The sequence below is a fragment of the Gymnoscopelus microlampas genome (genome assembly GCF_963454915.1).
Source record: "Gymnoscopelus microlampas genome assembly, chromosome: 16".
Classification (NCBI taxonomy): Eukaryota; Metazoa; Chordata; class Actinopteri; order Myctophiformes; family Myctophidae; genus Gymnoscopelus; species Gymnoscopelus microlampas.
In genome coordinates this window covers 23,032,402-23,053,389 of record NC_139953.1, presented here as the reverse complement: position 1 = coordinate 23,053,389, position 20,988 = coordinate 23,032,402, and the positions used below count along the sequence as shown (strand labels likewise).

General features: G+C 41.2%; 1 protein-coding gene across 1 annotated transcript; it reads right to left on the bottom strand.

Moving 5' to 3' along the window:
* Positions 1-733: 733 nt before the first annotated feature.
* On the bottom strand, positions 734-20,589 carry snx3 (sorting nexin 3). Its single transcript, XM_084082733.1, has 4 exons — positions 20,299-20,589; positions 6,111-6,206; positions 5,090-5,214; positions 734-1,600 (listed from the first exon to the last, which is right to left on the bottom strand). The coding sequence occupies exons 1-4, from the start codon at positions 20,461-20,463 to the stop codon at positions 1,495-1,497; spliced, it is 492 nt and encodes a 163-aa protein (XP_083938859.1). The 5' UTR covers positions 20,464-20,589; the 3' UTR covers positions 734-1,494.
* Positions 20,590-20,988: the final 399 nt, after the last annotated feature.

Genomic DNA, 20,988 nt, shown 5'->3' with positions numbered 1-20,988 from the left:
GAGCTGTGGACGCATGCTGCCGTCAAAGAGGAACTGAAGAGACATTCTGAATATGAATTATGCTTTCACTGGCTCCCAAGCTCTGAAACTTTAAATTACCCGAAGGTGGTGTCTGTGTTTTAAGTGGTTATTTTCATGTTTGTGTTGGTGTGCCCCACCGAAGAGACACGGCATTAAATGTATAGGTCTATGGTACTTTGTCATGTTAGACACTAACACTGGATATTCAGCACTTGGAACAGTTTTTATGGGCTGTAATATTTTTATTCTGTTGTACAAAGTGGAAGTTATAATTCTTTGAAAAGTGTAATGAAGTACTAGGACATTAAATATGTTGAATTAAAGTGTCTTGAATATAACCTATAATGAAATTGCAAACTGTTGTGTTGAAACACATTTTATAGAACAAATATTCTTTGGGGGGGGGGGGGGGGGGGACAACCCTTGCTTGTGCCACAAATGAAAAATGATCACATATTTCAAATTGAAAACAGCTCCAATGACCTCATGAAAACATAACAAGAAAAACAACTCAGGACAATGTTGCCATCTCTGAAGCTGACACTCCCAGGGTAGTCTGAGTGGACAACAGATGTAAATGTTCATCCTTCTATATAAACATGATAAAAGACTAGGTATGTGTCTGTAGCAGTTCTCATGTGCAGTACATGCAATGCAGGACAGTGATGGTGAGGATCATCGATCAATGACAGCTTATATACTTATACATGAATGCATTTGACCTGTTTTATTGGAAAATTGTCAAAATAAAACAAAAATGGCACAGCAGTATATAAATCTCAAAATGCACATAGCCAGTAGAAATACTGCGGTTCCCTCTGTGTTTTTTTTTTACTCGCTAGAAAATCATTATAGGATAACAGGAGAGGTGCTGGTTGGTGTACAGTACACACACACACACACACACACACTTACAAACATACACACAGACACACACGCTTCTGTTTAAACAAAGGGCCAAATACAATGTGAGATTTACATGGCAGGGACCATCCAGACGTGTGTGCTAAGGTCACAGTTATGGTGAGCAACATTCCAGTTGGATATATATTATATGGAAAGTAAAGTATTGTGGCTTTTACACAAGGTTTGCATACGTGGAACATTCTTTTCATGTTACTCTATAAATGAATACATACAAACATACTTCACTGATAAATACATAAAACACCCATGTTAGTGGCAGTTCCAGACCAAAACAGAAATGATTATAAATTATTTTCAACCACAATTATAACATGTCACACATTCTTAACTGGATCAAATTACAAGGTGAAAAACAAGCACTATAGTTGGCATCACTAATCAAAAAGGGGAGGAAGGGACAGGTGCCTGGTAAAAAGGGAAGATCATTGAAGTGTTTGTGTGGTTTCAGAGGAATTCTTTTAGCAGTTGAGAAATAGCTTTGGGTTGCGGGGCTGAGCTGGGCTTAGCCAAGCCACACCAGGCCAAACAAAGCCAAGCGTGTTAGGTTTAGGCTTGTCTAATTTTGGACGGGGTGTAGGTCTTGTCCACAGATTCGTCCTGTAGAAACATGTGCAGGCAACGTTCATTCTGGGCTAGAGGGTGACCGGCCACTCTGAAAAAAACGAGAGCAAAAAGGTAAGTTCACACGCATACGCACACACAGGAGTGATGAAGTTATTAAGTCTCAGTTTGAATTACAGAGTAGATGATGATCAATTATGTTGTGTGTGCTGCATGGGAGTCATGTTGGAACTGAACAATGACACATCTAAGTTTGAACTAGGTTTAAAAAACAGACTGAGGAAAAATCGAAAAACAAGTAGCCAAAAGTAAAAAGTAAATATAAAGCAAGGTCAACTTTATGTCTTCCTGCCTCTTCCACGCAGAGAGCATGGAGAACATTACTCACATTTATATCACGTCATCTGTCTAATAAAGCATACAAAAGTTAATCTCCAACATCCTCTCATCCTAAAAATCATCAAGCTAAATAATATTAAGAATTGAAAGGAGAACACAAATTGTGATATTTCATGGTCTGAAAAGTTTAAATCTTATGATTATTAGGTGACATAATGTATGAGTATGGTTGCAGACTGCATGTAGACATGTTCATTATGTTATCCAGGTGTAGCAGCATGTTTGCAGACCACTTGTAGACAACAAAAACAAGAAAAAAATAAAGTCTAAGAGATAAAAAAAGACTATGTATATTCTACACAGTGTCTCATGTCTAATAATCAGATTTATTCAACAATATATCCTGTATAATGGTATTGAACCTTTGTCAATCCAGTGAGGTAGAAAAGAGTGACGTTTGTCAATCAAAATCATACTCATGGGAAAGGACATATTGACTCAAAACAAGATCTTATTCCAAGCACTTTAATTATACCCCCGAAATGGGAGAAAACTGTCAAGATGTCTGTAATTTATCACGCCAATCTCCCAAATTCATGCGCAATGCATGCACAGAACACCATGACTGGGTAGGTGGCTCAGACAAGCTGATCTACTGATCTAAGGTCTAAGGTCTACGGGCCAAAACATTGTTATTCCCATTAAACCTTTTATTTGCATTTGAAAAGTCTTCTCGGACACACCTGTTGTTTCTGTATAGTAGGTGTGCAAGAGATTTGCTCATAATGTGCAGTGGTGAAAATATGACAGGAAAAGTCACTAAATCCTCAGTTTAGTTCATCAGCACAAAACGATGGATTTAGTCATACACACTATAGGTGCCTCATGTTTATATTGTCTTTCGCCACAATAACAGAAAAGACACTAGTAGACACTAGTAGCCCTGAGGGACTACGGTCAACCATATAGGGTTTAAGTGGTTAAGCTTTGGGTGGAGCCAGTGTGCCGCTCAGTGCATGTGTCAATACACTGTTACTGTATGAGACTATAAAAGTTGACAAAAACTTGTGGATATACTATTTTAATGTACAACAAAGTATATAGGATTTAAAGGTAGTGTAAGTGATATTTTGTGGATAAAAGATTGAATGGATAAAATGAGTATCCTCTGACCTGAAAATGCATTTTATGTTCACTAAAGAGTTGAGACAGGGAGACCCGTGTTACTGAACAAACACTTTATAGCAATAATTGAGTATTTGACACTTATTTTAACAAAAACATAACATAATGCACCTTTCAGTAGCTAAAATAATGACGTATCCATTTCAATACCATCATAAGAGTTCAGCATGTGATGCAATGCAAATGGGGTTACAGCAGATGTCTTCTGTATTAGCTAGTTGAAAGACAGCAATATGAAAATTGTTCTGTTGTTCATGCATTTTCCCCTTATGTTCTTTATGGTACATGCAGTGAGGAGGAAATGGTTAGGGTAAGGATTTGGCCAAGGATGAGATTAATGGTGTGTTAATAAAGCAGGAAAAGTGTTGTGCCTATGAGGCATAAACACAGTTCCATTGCATTTCACAGTTTTGTTTCTATGGTACATTACATGTTTGACCAGCAAGTACAACATTGTTTCTCTTGATGCTGTATTATCCATTCCTTAAAGTTACTCAATACTATGTAGGAACTGTACTTTAAGGTTCACACATTTTGTAATGTTTAATTTAGGGCTACAGCCTAGATGTTTTGAAAATACATATTGAATCGTGTGTAAACAATTACAATTGCATTATAGCTTCCTGCCATAATGCAAGTAGTTTTATAGAATCACCTGGTAATACAGTACACCCCAATAATTGTAGGGGACTGTTTGACAGTATGAAAAAATGTATACCACTTTGCCAAGAAATCAGGATTGGATTCACCCTTGTTAAGCTAATTCCACAAGGCTTTTAGAAGCTCCCATCTGAAGATACAGTAGTGCATAACAAGACCGAACCAGTGCACCTGAGACCTTTAGGATGTAATCTTACAAGGGCAAATCTTTCATAATGGCAAATATCTCCTACCAGCAAATCTCTCTCTATCATAATAGCTAGGCTGAACAGCACTAAACACACACACAGCTGAACTTTTAAATGGGAAATATTTAAGACAGGGGAAAGCACTCTCGAGGGGGCACTTGCAGTACAGTGCACAATTCACATACCATGAAAGTCTGTTCATTGGAGATTTTAATTTACCCACCATCATCTTCAAGGACCAAATTAACCTGACTCAATAAGTTTTGGCAATTTTGACCCTTAGGACAACTTCAGATCTTGATGTCCTATACCTTCTCAGAAGGAAAGGATGCAAACAACTTCTTCAGTTGAAGAATGCATTTTGTCTAAACTCCCTAATTGAAAAGTGACAGTTCTCCCTCCTCCTCATTTGTTGTGCGGCGATAATCATGTTTACCATTCCAAAAGATTTCCCCCTCACAATGCTCTCAATCACAGATTAAACAACACCGTCAGCCAGCTTGGCCGCTATTAAGTCTGAACAATGATATGATCAACACTAGTGTTTCATTCACAGGACGTAGTGGAGAAAATATCTTAATTACCAACACATTCTCAGCTTCTATAAAAAAAAAACTGAAAAGAAATCTATTTATGGATTTTTTATTTTCTCGACTGAGTGTCTACACACACTTAAGATTCTAACATGAAACGCTGATGCATTTGCACATGAAACAAAGATAATGGCCAAGTCTGCAATCAAAGCAAATAATTACAGTCCCACTGTAACTTTTATTGTTCGACAGCGAAGAATGAAGACATACTGGATCAAAAATAAGCAGGGGTGCACACACCATCCCTCAAGGAACCGTGCGCTGTAATTTGAGCTGCAATTATCATAAATTACACATCAACACTAAAACAAATGTGGGAAAAAAATTATGTTGCAGGGGGTGTGCACTTGTGTCCTCTTTAGCAGTTCTCATCTTGTGCGAGGTAATTATGAAAGAGCATTGAGGAGAATGGGAGAGAAGGCTTACCCTTCCCTTTGGGTTCAGTCTGTTAACAATACGAAGAGAAGTGAAAAAGTTGTGTCTGTCTGCTGCCCATTATACAAAAAGTGTTTCATTGTTCACAAACCGAAAATGAATGTCTCGATGAGACAAGATGCTGCACTTGTGTGCAAGCTAGAATGAAAATAAACTTGCAGACGTTGTTAGTTGACTCACTTGTTGAGAAACTGCTCCAGGCCTGAACGCCGTTCCTCGATGAAAGAGTCATCAAATATTCCATCATCTCCTCGGAATGGGAGCTGACGGAACAGCGCTTTGCCAGGGAGAGGGGGGACCACAACCTGGAGCAAAATAAACCAAGGAGCCGTACAGAGGTGGTTTATGTTTCTTCTTATTCATTTCATTTTTTATTTTCTCCCTCTTTTCCTCCCAATTTAGTAGTTATTCCATTCTCAAATTCCCCACACACTTGTGTAGTCTCGATACTGCTGGCTCCTTCTGGTTAGTCTTCAAACTGATTGGTCCTAGGGATGGCATTGAAACCACATATCTCCTCCGATACACATACAATCACCTGCTGCTTCTTTTCCCCTGCCAGTGAGGAGCCTCACTGGCAGGATGTAGTGTGTGTGTGGAGGAACACCCTATTCCTCACAGTTCAACACCCCTAATTACAGGAGCCCTTGACCAACCTGTAGGAGTCACTGATGCAGTGACAATGACTACATTCCCTGCCCTGGCTTCCCTCCCACTAACAAGGCCAATTGTGCTCGTATGGACGGATGCCCGGCCAAGCTGGAGGCACCTCAGAGGATTCAAACACCTAGTCTCTGCGGCGGTGGGCAGGAACTACCCCAGTACCACCTGAGCACCCAGTTTATGTTTGTTATCATTATTTGAATAGTAAAATAAAAAAGACTGTTTTATACCCAATTATCTAAAGAAAAACAACTGTTGAATATCCAAGCACAATAAAAGAGACAATTCATTAAATGGCTTTAAGCCCCTCTACAGCTCATACAGTACAATTATGTTCTTCAATTCTGCAATTCTGTAATTCAATAACAGTACAGTGACAGTCACTTGCTTGGTTAAAAATGATTCAAATTCATAACATTTTTTAATTCTGTCAATTCTGAAAAAGAAATCCAGTTAAAGGTTTATGAATTAACTGAGGGCCAAGCATAAGTCCAGTGTGCACATAATTATGTTTGAAAAGCTATGAACTATGGCTTACCTTACTCTCCCTCTCCAGCTCTGCTCTGAGCCACTCAAAGTCACTGTATCGCCTCCGCACACGAGACTCCTTCAGCTTGAAGATGGGCAGGTTGGTCTGTCCAAACACACAAAGTCGAGTAATGGACAAAAGGGAATTAAAATATGTTCACTTGTTCATTTGAAAAACTAGGCTCATTATGTTTGACAGTGGATAAGTTGCCCAAATGTAATGTTTCCCTAAAAGGTTCTGATGATCTGAGTTGGTACAGCAGTTAGGCAAAACAAGTTGTTGAAAATAGTTCTTACTGATACTGATTCATTGATGAACATAATAGTTCACCATTCAAACATGGTGGAAAGTATTATTTTTCTCTCAAATACTCAAAACCGAACCTTTCCTTGCACTATAGGGTCACCCATCAATATTGGAAAAGAGGAACCAATGCGTGATGGTCATTTTGTCACAAAATCACTGAAAGCATGGAGTGCAAGATTGTGCCAATTTCAGTCAGTCAACTGATTGAAATGTCGTTCTTTTGTTCGGTTTGTTTCTAGCCTTGTGTGACCCACTCTGACTTTACTAAAGAAAGGGAAAAAAAAGAGTCCCACAAATCCATCCAAATACAACTTTACTGAATAATGAAAAGAAAAACCTTTGGGTGAAAAAAGGTTCTCGTATGGTTTTCACCAAGGTCTAATGCACTTGTGTGTGTGTGTGTGTGTGTGTGTGTGTGTGTGTGTGTGTGTGTGTGTGTGTGTGTGTGTGTGTGTGTGTGTGTGTGTGTGTGTGTGTGTGTGTGTGTGTGTGTGTCCATGTACAATTGTGTGCGTAATTCCAAGTTGTGGTTTTTCAAGCACTTGAGAGTGAATTTCATATTAAAAACTGGAGATGTTTTGACATTGACGGAGAACAATGAAGCAAACAGCACATTAGAGCACAATGCCAAACCTCTTCACGAGTCTTGACAGCACATGGCCATCAGATGACAATATACAAACGAGCAGGGAGAGAGAGAGCGAAAGAACATTTCATTGGCGGAACACAATCACAGAAGGTCAGAATTCACAGGAGAAGGAGCCACAAGTGCCCACCCAGTGCTCGAGCGAGTGGGTGCTGCAGCTGAAATAACCGCATGCAACCTGCGAGTCGCGCGCATGCATGTAGACTGATCGATGGATAGACTAAATGTGTGTAAAAGAGATGTTAACTTGACAACTGAGTAAATGGCTGAATGGAGGAGAGAAGCAGGGGTTGGGTTGTAGTCATTAAGGACCAGGAGGAGAGAAAACTGAAGGGAGTTTTATCTGCTCTATGGATTATTAATTGAACAGTAGGCAGAACTGCCCATGGTCACCCACTCTGTGACAATAAGTCAGATGGTCGCCCTTGAGTCTACTTGAAAATATTTTCAATGTGGAAAACTCGAACCCCCTCTTCTCTATACTTGGCCCACTCTTCAGTATATCAAATTATGGATCCGAACCTCCTCACCCCTGCTAGAGGGTCGGACTCATATTCATTAATTGATGGTCAGGATTCGGGTCGGGCTCAGTCATATTAAAAACGAAGTGTACAAATTAAAAAGAAAAACGGCACTACTCTCTCGTCTGTTTGTTACTTCCTGATTCACACGACTACTGACGATGACACATCGTGTAAACGGGAATTGGGAACGGAATGCAATGTATCATGCTTTATTGCTTTCAGATGCAAACACAGCTGTAGTGAATGATGGAGATCAAACTAATTTGTAATTTTAACTATCAAAAACCAATAGTCCTATAATATATGTATTAGCTAATTTATAGCCAGGCAAAATATATAGGGAGGCCCTTTGCAATGCCAAAGGCACCTATTATTCATCCTTAAAGGACGACATTTTCAACCTATCTTCATATAATTGGTCCTCACTAATGATATAAAATGTCCTACTCAGTCTGTGTCTCATAGGAGGGCTGAGGACACATCAGAAACCAGCCTACCAGTGACATCATCGTTAGGCAGTAAAAAAAATAAGAAAAAAAAAAGATTTCAACTAGATTTTTATTAATGCGAGAACAATGGCTTCCATTAAAGCATGTTAACTTTCCAGGAATATAAAGCCTGCAGTTTCTATTAGCTTGGATTCCCCATCGATGATGTCACTGGTAGGCAGGTTTCTGAACTGTCCACAGCCCTCCTCTGAGCCACAGACTGAGTAGACAAAAATGGTATCACATTATGAGCATTAGTGAGGACCAATTATATGAAGATGGGATGAAAATGGGCGAAGTCGTCCTTGAATAGAGAACAGTAAAAACAACCCTAGGTTCCTTTTTGACACAATTGTGACTCTACTGATCAGTGTATTCCTATGTGATCACCAAGCCATAGGTGGAATTTTTTGGATGGGATTTTGGTGGCTGTTAGACTGATTTAGAACTTTAGACACGTAGCCCTCAGTTCATGATCCATCCGTCTTTCTGACACAGGCTGCTACCCTCTCTATCAACATTTGCTTAATGCCTCATTTCTTTCCCACCTCCCCTCTCATTTCAAGTTGTCGAGTTCTCCCCGAGGCGAGGCCGGCAATGCCCCCCCCATTCCCCCGCCCCTTCACTCAGGTCACAGGAGAAGTGGATTAAGCTTAGCTTTATCGCCCCACCACCCTTGCATTAAACCTCCTCTCTCTCTTCTCACCGTGGGCCGGCCCGCTGCGTCGTGTTACCTCGCAGTGTGGAGCACCGCAAAGTTAATCCCCCCCATGACAACAGATCATGGTTACAGGTAATCTGCCACCGCCGTGACTCTAATCCCCTCATGTACATACCCAGAAAGCACACATGCACACACAAATGCACGGACACACACTTGCACAGGTGTTAAGTAATACACGTTTGACCAGTCGCACAGTTAACACAATATAATAAATGATAGCACGCTGCATTGCATTCGAACATGCTCGTACACAGACACACACAGATACACGTACGCACACACACAGGTCTGGGCCACTCATCTCTTGACAAAAGGTGCTTGGAAGGAGAGAATAAGTCACCTGCCCTTTCAATCCCCTCTCTCAGTCAAAAGCCTATGATTAAGAGATTGGCATTACAGGACGAGGGGAGGAACGAAAGTGTGGGATTGAAAAGGGAGCGGTATGACACAAACGCACACACACGCACACACACACACACACACACACACACACACACACACACACACACACAGAAATCGTTTAAAAAGGCGGTGCGTGGGAGATCTACAAGTCAAAGATCAGATTTCCCTTGCCTCTGTTCCCTTCACGGCTGGTTAGAGGTTAGGGCTCGGGTGTCTCGGGTTACCGGCTCTGGCACTGATTGTGACGGGGACACAGGGCCAGCCCACACCCCTCCTAGGTCTTGGCATTTTCTTAACAGTTTAAAGGCACACTTTGTCCAACTCACTTGCTAAGAGGCAGAGGAAGAAACGGAGAGAAACCTAACCCTAGCGAGAGAAGAGGTTAAGCATGCATGCGCATTGGGCACAATAAAAAATATATAGCAGATATATAGAAAATAGCAGACCTACAAGATCATAACGTGTTTGTCGTGCGACAGAGCACAAATTCGGCTTTCATTTAACTCTGAGAGTGGACAAATTTACCCCAATGAATGGACCCATAATACGAAGAAAAATTAATATGAAACCATAGTTATCTATAATCACAGACCTAACACAAAAAGGAACAAATTAATTTAACAAATGACGTGATAAGAGGTGTGGGAGAGAGCATGTAACAACAAAGTTGCCAAATACACATCCTCCTCCACATCAGATTCAGACCTCTACTGGGTTCTCTTGGTTATACAGGCACAGTCCTACCCTGCATAAGAGAAGCAGGTGATTCATCATTTTTAGGAGACAATACTATATGGCTCATTAGGGACAGGCTGAAAAGAACCCTCTGAAAAAGTGAGTGTCGGAAGAGAAAAAGCGAGAGATGGACACAGACAGAGAGAGGGGGGGGGGGGGGGGGGCAAGATCACTCGTCTCCTGTGAGACTGGTTCACGGTTGCCGATGCTGCGATGCATTAGCTTTTAGCAGGATGGATTAAGTCAAGTTTGAGAGTGAGCATCCTTAACCCCGCGTGGCCCCTTCTTACCCCTCCCATGATTCCCCCTTTCAGAATAATGGTATTAAAAATGGCAACACAATGCCATCTCATTGCATCGTATTCCAAAAAAGGAGAAAAAATATATATACAGGGGGAACAAAAGCGATGGGGCTGTGGGTCTTTCACTCTACTCTCTCTCCGTGTACTCGCTTTCTTTCTTTCTTTCTCGCTCCCTGGCTAGCTGGCCCTTGTAGCCCAACAGCCCCCCCCCCCTCGACTAGCTGACAAAAAGCTGCTTTGTTGCCATAGTATCAACTCCCACTTTTGATACTGTCATTTCAAGTAGGATATGGTAGCCTTGATACAATATGTTCCCTATTTCCATTAAAATAGTTGTCGGAGAGGATGCTGTAGACTTTGGATTACACTTGACTGTGCCTGACAAACCCCCCACAGCACCCCAAACCCCCCCTACCCCAAAAAACCGTCCTCGTTTTATTAATGACCAAACACCCCCACCTCCACCCCCAAATGGAAGAGAGAAAGAAGGAGAGAAGCTATGGGAGTAGAGAGAGGAGGGGTGAGAGTGAGAGTACTATAAGAGCTTTTTATGTGCTCCTGTCCATAAACAAAGTGAGATCCCAAAGTTCGCTCTCCTGAGTGTGCCCTTTGGAGGGGATGGAAGCCAGCAGCAGAAGACAAGAACGCCCAATAATGCGTTTTCCTTCCATTGTATGCAGAGTTCAACACAAACAATATGCTTTTAGGAGAAAGACGAGTGGAGTCCTCTCTCAAACTGAAAAGAAATGCATTAAGGTTATATACTATCACTGCGAGGACTCCGAGGAGTGAAATGTTAGCATGACAAATACGAGTGGAGGGTAAGGGGAGGGGTGGGAACCGTGGGATCAATACTTATTCAACCTGCTACTCATGATTGACAGTATATGTCCTTTGAGAAACCTAGACCTAAAAATATGTAGAACACATAGGCCTGTCACAATAATTACATAATCGTCTAATCGCAATTATTTGAGATAATCGCAATTACTATTGTATAATCGTCAAAATCGTCTATATGTTGAACATATTTTCAAATATGAAAAAAAGCTGAAATAGCAGATCTACAAGCTAGTGACGCGTTGTAAGCTTGTAGATCTGCTATTTTTACCTGTATAAAATTGAAATATATATATTAAATATGTTAATTTATTTGTACATTCAAGTTATTTGTCATATCTGCCCTGTGCAATTTTTGATTACGAAGCCTATAAGGCAAACAGATTTTTTTATTTTATTAATATGTTCCAATGTTCAACAATGCCAAAAACACAATTAAATCGTTAATCGCAATTATTTGAGTGACAATTAATCGTCAACTTAAATTTGTAATTGTGACAGCCCTAATAACACAAGACCAAAATGTTGCATAGTATTCAATAAGACCCTCCGATTAACAAGTCTGCACTTGCATGTCAGTTTGAAAACTGCTATATCATTCAGTTTTTCTAAATAAACTTTCAAACTACCTTCTTTTTCGAAGATATTTAATTTTAAATATCAAATGAAGGCTTGGCTGCCCAGAAGTCACCATGAAATCTAGATCACACCCTATGTAACCAGTTGGCCTTGGTGTGTCAAATTGGTCATGTGACAATAAAATGACTGCCGTGGGCCATGAAGCCTCTCATATGACCATCAAACCCTTCAATGACCGTGCCGCAAACTAAGTGGTAACTTTGAGAAACATCAGAGTTTGCACAGTAAAAAAAAGATTACCCAAGATTTTCTTACGGTGTGCAAAAATGTAGGGGTAAAAACATTAAAATCATACTGTGCAACATTCATTTTTGTCTTATAGCTCCGTCGATACAGTTTATCTATGGAAGTACCACTCGAACATTTACGCTGCAGGGACAAGTGAACACAGTATGACTTTATTGACAGAAAATGTATATAATACAAAAATCAGGTTAGTGATATCTTATTACTGATGTAAAAAAAAGGTGCTCTTTACAACTTCCCCATTGATTTTATTTTTGTCTTTTTTTGTGTGCATATTATTAAAAAACTAATTGACTGCTGGGTAAACATACTAATCAATTTCTCTGTTTGGGAGATGGCTTGTGAGACGCATTACCAGCGTTTTGTACTTTATTACCTTATTTTACCACCATTACCAGAAATAATTGGTACAGCCACAGCCCTACAAACCCTCCACTTGTAGAGGAGTGCTACTGTATGTGACTGGTCTATATAGTCATCACAGGGGCCAAGATAACCATTCTACAAACAAGGCAACTGACTGCACACAGCTGGGTGAGAAAGGGGATAAGTGGGAAGGGAGATGAAGGCCGTCGGGGGGAGGGGGGGGGTGGCTTTCTGCCCTCCCATGGGTGGGGAGACAACGATGGGGAGCAAACGGTCCAGCTCTCCCACCCCCTGGCCCGATTCATTCTTCTCCCCTCTCAATGAAGGGATTAGGCAGCCTCACTCAGTACGGACGTGAGGACTCTCTTGAATTGGGATGGATTGGGGAGGGTGGGGTGCAGTGAGAACAGAGCAGAAGGGGTTGGGAGCAAGTGATAAAACAGAAATTTTATGGCATAATTAAAGAAAATACATTCAAATTTGGTCCCCAATATTAGAAGCATGGTTTAACAGAAATCCAAACAAAGCCTATGCTACGCATTCCAGTCCTAGGTATCATGCCCATCACTTTCACTTGCAGTAAAATGCTTCTAAAGAAAGGAGAAGAAAGGAGGAGTAGGAGAATCGAAGCAAAGTTGACACCACGTTTGTTAAGAAGTAAGGGATGCTCCTCTTCTTCTGTGCTCTTATGCAAAGCAGGGTCACAGAGGGTTACGAGGCGCACAATAATGCTGATTACACGCATATGCTAATTATTACACGCTAATCAAGTACAGTAGCCTTATATTCAACACTAATGCCTGGAGACGGCTTCTTTTTTCTTCCATCCTTAAAAAGGTAAGGAAACTATAAATACTTGAGGGCGCTAACCAATTGAATTGCTCCAGGCCACTAACCACAGGGATGTCAGTCACACCACAAACGACAACCAAGGAAAAGCCTAAGCAATCACACAGAGTGGGAAGACTGATGACAATCTCAGACTTTTCCATAGCGCCTAGCCACCACCTACACATAAAAAAATATAAAGGCCTACCCAGAAGAACTCAATCGATACTAAAGATTGAATGACAGCTAGAACTGATGAAAAATACAGCAATCCTGAAATGTCTAGGACCAGAAACTTTTCTCTAATCATGAAACGTATTGTAATTATCAATAATATGGAACACTATAACTCATGTTTGTTCTACCGTCTAAGTGGTTTTGTAAACTAATAAGGGTCGGGGTTGGAGATCAATTCATGATTATTAATTTATTCATAGATATTCATAGATTGCTAAATGTAATTATAAACTCAGGCTTGTAAATGATTTCAAATATACTGTACATAAATTCTGTGCTAATTCACCCAGAGGTGAAGTAAGCTGAAGAACAGTGTTGTACTACCAACTGTAGGGATATTGAGACTAAAGGCCCATTTATACTCAACATTAAACCGGCACTATGTAATGTTGGGTATCAGCGGCCACTTTGGGCACAAATAACATGGCAGCCAATGTCTTTGCATTCATTACCCAAGATTCTCTGGGTCACTGCTCAGTCGTGCTAGTGGTGTGAGACTCTTTGCTCGAGTGTTTTTGCCTGAATAGGCGTGATTCTGCAGTGAATGACGCTTCCAGGAGCTCCGTGCCTGCATGCCTGTGACAGGCTTGTGAACTCTGCAATGCACGAGCAGACAGCTTGTGCACTGCAGAGCCACATGTGGCTCGTGTTTTTACAAAACTTTAAATGTTATGACTTTGCAAAACACACAACATAAATCAGCACAGGTACTTTTTTAAGCCATGTTTTATATGTGTTGGTTCATGACTGACTGGTAGGCAGGCAGCTATAAATGACGTGTACCTTTTGCAATAAAATCACTTGGGTTATAATACGCTGTCACATCACTTCCTTATATCTGTCTGTCTCTTATATGTCATCATGATTTGTGTGCGTGGGGATCTCATCTTAAACAAGCTACGTGCTTAACTGAGCTATCCAGTTTAGTAGACCTTGTATTGTGAATTTGTACTTCCATGTACTGTTATGTACTGTCATGTACTGTTCTCATGTCTTACTAAATAAAGTACATCAATCAATCAATCAATGCATTCTAAACTCCTCACAAAAGGTTCGGAAACTTAAATTCAGTCGATTATTTCTCCCCTTCAATAATACTAATTGGTATTGTATTTTATATCATTTTCATCGTTGATTAGTTACCTTTACAACGAGGTATAACTTGTAAGGATTGTGCAATCGTGGAATGAGCAGCACAGCTAAACGCGTGGGTAGCGTCCCCAAAACAATTGCCAAAATCCCCCAATATGTTAGTAATCGGGGTCTGTTAGTAATGGCTCTTATTTTGAGCGACCTGTCAGGTGTGTGACTGGCACCTGAGCAGGGGTTCTGCAACTTTTGTGTATTGTGTGAATTTGTGTATGCTCAAACCAGCAACACTGCCCCCATGGAAAGATGCCACGTTTGTCCCTTCAGGATAAGTCCTGTGCAATAGGGCAAGTGGAAGCTGGTGTTCCGTTACGCAGAGTGGCAGCATTATTTGGTGTCAGCCCTGGTATCATTTTCAAACATAGGACCAAGTTCCATGAGACTGGTAAGGTCAAAGGAAGACAACGCCCCAAGAAGACCAGTCCCTCACCCTTGCTTCACTGAGGAACCATAGGCTTTCTTCCAGAGATTTACAGGCAAGATTTGCACAACGGTACTATAGACATGTCAAAGTATAGACATGTCAAAGTTGCAGGACCCATAGCTGTATTGCTCATTCCACGATTACACAATCCTTACAAGTTATACCTTGTTGTAAAGGTGACTAATCAACATTAAAAATGATATACAATAACCATTGGTGTTATTGAAAGGGAGAAATAATCAACCAAAGTTAAGTTTCCAAACTTTTTGGTGAGGAGTTTATATGATGTAATTTTGTATTGCTTTTCAATTGTGTGGAAATGCAGGGGTGTGGGCAGTGCGGTCCAGTACTCAAAAGTATTATCAATAACAAATAATAATTCTAACTTTTTTTCCTTTTCTTTCGTTTCAATGAATAATGCATTCCTGTCATCTTTTAATTAAAAAAACTGGATACTCGGCCTCCTGTCAAACCGACATCAGGTGTTGAGAATGGGCAGCAATGCAGCATCACATCTGACCCTCAACACTGGAGCACCCCAGGGATGAGTGCTGAGCCCTCTCCTCTACTCCCTCCCTGTACACGCATGACTGCACAGCCACACATGACTCCAACACCATCATCAAGTACGCGGACGACACGACACGACAGTGATAGGCCGGATTGTCAATGACGAGTCTGCACACTGGTGCCGGGAGAACAACCTCGCCCTCAACGGCAACAAGACCAAGGAGCTGATTGTGGACTTCAGGAGGCCGCGGATAGAGCATGTGCCCATCCTCATCGATGGAGCTGCAGTGGAAAGGGTCAGCGAGTTCAAGTTCCTCAGAGTACACATCGAGGAGGAGTTCAAATGGGAGACACACACCACACACTTGAGGGAAAAGGCTCAGCAGCAACTGTACTGGCTTTGCTGCCTGAAGAAGTTCGGAGTAGGACCCCACATCCTCGGGCTGTACTACAACAGCTCAGTTGCCTCTATCAGGCTGTGGTATGGCCTGGTACGGAAACTGTACTGCCCGAGAAAAGAAAAACCTACAGTGAGTGGTGCGGTCGGCACAACGCATAATGGGAGGCAAACTCCCCGCGCTCCAGGAACTGTACAAGAAACGGTGTGTAGTAAAAGCCCAGCACATCATCAAGGACAAGCACCACCCCAGCCACAAATTGTTCAAACCCCTACAGCGATCGTGGCCGGGCAAGGAGGCCTACCGCAGTATCAAGGGCCACCAGGTTCATGAACAGCTTCCACCCAGCTACCTTCAGACTGCTGAACAAGGTATGATCACCGCCCGTCGTCAGGCTGGTCTTGGACTTTTCCTCTACCTCTTGAACCTACCTGCGGATTATACCAGTGTCAGTTACCTTATGTGGACTATGCGGTCAACACGCTCTGACACTTTGCACCTTAATCCCATGTACAACATGCATTTTTTGTTTTGTTTTCTCGCATCTTAACTAACGTCCATAGCATATCATGTACAGTATATCTGCTGCTATGCTCACACACCTTATGTCTTACCTCAGGCACTTACTGCACCGGATAGGTATACGGTACTATGTATAAATATATAGATACTTTGTTATTGATCTCTCTCTCTCGCTTCCCCTTGCCCCCCTTTCTCTTATGGAAATAACAAAAACGATGGAGCTTGCACAAAAACGAATTTCACCCACTGTTTTACACCTGTAAACCTGTGATGTGATAAAAAAATCACACCTGTGTGAAGGTAGCGGCGCCTTTGATCTATTTTGTCATAGATATGTGTTTCTACTAGAGAAACCATATTAAATCTCTGTAAATTTATTTCAAGGCTTCCGGTGGCACTAAATAGTGCCATTGGAAGCGAATTTATAAGCCGTACCCAGAGTGTTTATGTTCCGGACTTTTACAGTTTATATAAACCATCTAATTTTGTATTCATGATATAATATTGATGTCATGAATAGTTCCCTTGCCTGACCAATCAGAACGTTGACGGGCCTGACCAATCAGAACGTTGACGGAAAAGCCAGGTATAGAGCAGGACCATCGCCGTTAAAAATACATACAAAAAAAGAAGGGGGAAAAGCATGAGAAAATAAAAATATATACAAAAAAACTTTATTTAGTCATTGTTTATATAGACATCTAATTCTATATTCATGACATCATAGTGATGTCATGAATAGTAACATAGTGATGTCATGAATAGTGACCAATCAGAACGTTGACGGACCTGACCAATCAGAACGTTGACGGACCTGACCAATCAGAACCTTGGCGAGCCTGACCAATCAGAACGTTGACGGACCTGACCAATCAGAACCTTGGCGAGCCTGACCAATCAGAACGTTGACGCAAAAGCCAGGTATAGAGGGCTAATAAGGGGCGTACATAAGGGGCAGCCGGTCTCCAGGTGAAACAATTGATAAATAAAGGGAATAATCCCTTACATGTTTGACGTTACTACCTGTACGACATGTAGAGCTTGAATGCCCGGATGAGCCTCATGTCTCCCCTTAACATAGTAATACAGTATTAAAGGACGACTTCACCCATCTTCATATAATTGGTCCTCACTAATGCTCATAATTAAATGGTAAGAAGAAATCTACTCTGTCTGTGTCTCATAGGAGGGCTCAGGACAGTTCAGAAACCCGCCTACCGCTACCAGTGATATCATCGTTAGGGAGGTATTTTTTTCCAAACAAGATTTTATTTTATCAACCCATTTAGACCTGAGGCCGATTCTAAAAATGCCTTCTAAATCCTGACTTAGGTTTTCTGAAAAACTTCAAATATTTATTAAAAAATTACAACAAATGTATGTTGCTATAAACCCATTTTGCCCCTTTTGGGGCTCTTGTTGCTATGTACAGTATATAGCATGTAGTATGAGTTCAGTGACTCCGATTAGTCCACAGCTGAGCATGTATGAACTTTTGACTCAGTTTCTACAAATATTGGTAATTTTTAAATACCAATAAATTATTTTGTGAAATAAGCAGCTTTTTTCACCGATAGTTATATTATGCATTTAATTTTTTTCCCCATGGCCTTAAAATCATTGTTTTAACTGATGTCCTTCCTGCCCTGGCATTTGGCCTCTGTGCCCTCAAATAATTTACAAGATTACATACTGTAAATCGATTATAACCTCTTAACTTTTATTGTTGATTTTCCAATTACTTTCGAAAGCAACGTTACGTTGAACTCTGAAGAGAGGCTGGATCAACAAGTCAAAAACACTTGGCACAATACTTATGTACAGTACAACGTCGTTCTACATGCTCACAACACGCAGATGCTGCGTTGTGTAGGTCTACTAAGGGCATGTGGTAAGCTGAAGCTCCATTATAGATTTTTTTTTCTTGAAAATGGTAAACTCTGTTATTACCACACAGATTGCCCTTTCAGCTTGACCTACATTTTAATTTTGAATCGATTAAAGTGACATTGTGTGATTCCTGTCAGTGGCTGTGCATTTAGTGCAGTGATCCTCCACAGGTATTGCGAAAAGCCTGGTGACGCCAGGTTAAACCTGGCTCAGCTACAGTATTGCCAGTATATAGCGGATTAGAATGGAACTATGATCGAAGTTTACAGGGGACTGAGCCATGCAAGAACTTGCAAGGCAGACTTCTTTTTTTTATATTCAACCCCTAATTTTCATAGTTGAATGTTCTTTTATCTTTTACAATTTAAATATAGGTTTTTGAATAGTATTTGCATTTGGCAGGCCTTATTCAAGGCCTATCACAGTACACACAAGAGGCCCGCCTATTGTATGTACTGGGTGCAAGGTTAATAGAGTAACGGCAGAGTCAAAAAGTGACCCAAATTGATTTTGTATCTCCAACTAATCCTTGGGTTGTTAAATTGTAACTGGTAGGATTACACAAGAGTGTTCTGCAATAAAAAAAGAGTCCCAAAACAACCAATACACAATACATATTATTAAACGCAAGGTTTTGGGTCCTTGCAAAAACATTCTCATTATGGATTGTATTAATCTTCTTTGAGAAAACGTGTGCTCCCCTACACTATATCCTCTTCAACTGTTGACCAGGGGGAAGGAAATGTGAAGTGGGGGTGGACAGGGCTAGGAAGGACCAGGGAGCTTGCAACATCCTGTCTAAAGTTCCAGCCAAGCTGACGAAGGCAATTCTGTTGCGTTTTACCGCTCATGCTGGACAGCATTCCAGGATTTTGTAGTGGAATAATAAAGTCAGTATGACACAAACATGTGTCACACACATGTTACTAACCCATATTGAGTGTGTGGAGAGAGAACTCATTTTTGGGTCATATGCCTCCCTTCAAATCAGGTTGTCATGGCGTGTGACAAAAACTATTATCTATCCTTTGCAGTGAGTAAGTAACTTAGGGTGTGGCTGGGATTCATCATCTGTAACGGTTCGAAAATAAAGTCACTTCGTTTATGAACAAAGTTACCTGTGATCTAACCTTATATGGGTGATAGAAGGTGGTTGATATTGTTATTACCCCCCTCTTCTTGTCAGCTAGTAGTTACTTTTAGTGAAGTTGGTCTGTTACATCAGCCACAAGTGTAAACAAATGATCTGCTGCAGCAAAGATAACTTGCTAGCTAGCTACAGGTTATGAAAAACATTACATATCGTTATAATATTAGCTGTCTTTAAATAAGCAGAGTAATGTTTGGCTTGCTCAAATCATCATCCAAGTCATCTTCTCTAACGTATCGCAGCTATTTAATGTTCGCAAGCCAGAATTTCTGACTGGGGTTCAGGTAACACTAACAACAACACTGCTAAGAAGCTACTAGCAAGCGTTAGCATAATAGCTACCGTTATTCAGGGAGCATAAATTACCAGCTTGTCAGCTGTGACTTTGTAAACACGTCCAGCCCTAACATATGCATATCTATTCTAACATGGCATGGCCTTCATTTTCACTTGACTCAGTTGCCTTTTTGTCCCATACAAAAAAAAGTTGTTAGCAAGCTAGCTCACAGGCTAGTAGTAGTAAGTGTGTAAGCTAAATTTGCAAGACATGGCTTCATTTCCACAAGTGTCGCACAAAAAAATGATGTGATTGATGTTCAACTTGCGTAAGGACACTTTTATTTTATTTTTCACACCGTCATGTCGCGAGCGAAAGGCTCGGGGCGACCAAGTAACACAGCAACACAATTGAAAATAGCCGATCTGCAAGCTCACAACGCGTCCAGGATGGGACGCGTTGTGAGCTTGCAGATCGGCTATTTTCAGTGCACGACACCGGTCGTACGACGAAGTGTAAAAGCAGTTTTTTTTTATTGTATGTATTAAGCTAGTGTTACACTTTGTATGTATTTAGCTAGTGCTGCTTGCTCACCTTCAGTCTGATCTCATACGTGGTGAATCGGGTCCGGCCGACCCCCACTGTCTCCGGGCTGCTCACGTCGATCTCTAGGAAGTTGCTCGGCGGTCCGTACGCGTCGTTTAAGTTCTGAGGCTTGGTGAATAGCCTCCTGGTATCAGCTATGGTATCAGCCATCATGTTGAATGCCTTTTTTACACCCCCCCTGCTGTGCTAGTGCTGCTAGCTGCTCTCCTCCACCGACACATACACACACATACACGCTCTGATCGTACCCTCTCACACACACACTCTCACTCACACACACACTGGTCTGCAACAGTACACTTCCGATCAGCTGACGTTCAGCTGACGCTTCTGGCAACCTGCGGCATGTTTTTGTTTACAACCACAGAGTAGTGGCTCTCCCGGCCTTTGCAGGCCGTGACCCCCCAAAATATTCATATTTGAACTGGGGACCCCCCAAATAATTATGTGTGAACTGGGGATATCCAGGACTGATCTCCGCTGCATTAAACTTTACAGCGCTTTATGTGTACTCACCCAATAATTAATTCCTAAGACTTGGAGTCAGATTGTCCTCCAGTTTCATATCCATTTGAAAGTTCTGGCAGAAAACGTATGTTTAGTAAAATATCTCCACTTTTCCACGAGCTTCACACGGCCGACTTTCTGTCCAGGCAAGGGGCCAGAAATGAGTGCAGG

What these genes read in the sequence shown, in the direction of transcription:
- snx3 (XM_084082733.1), bottom strand. Translation starts at nt 20,463, where the DNA reads ATGATGGCTGATACCATAGCTGATACCAGGAGGCTATTCACCAAGCCT. An exon ending in CGTATGAGATCAGACTGAAG is followed by an intron (nt 6,207 to 20,298) that starts GTGAGCAAGCAG and finishes GTGTTTGGACAG; the next exon opens with ACCAACCTGCCCATCTTCAA. An exon ending in CTGGAGCAGTTTCTCAACAA is followed by an intron (nt 1,601 to 5,089) that starts GTGAGTCAACTA and finishes CGTTTTTTTCAG; the next exon opens with AGTGGCCGGTCACCCTCTAG.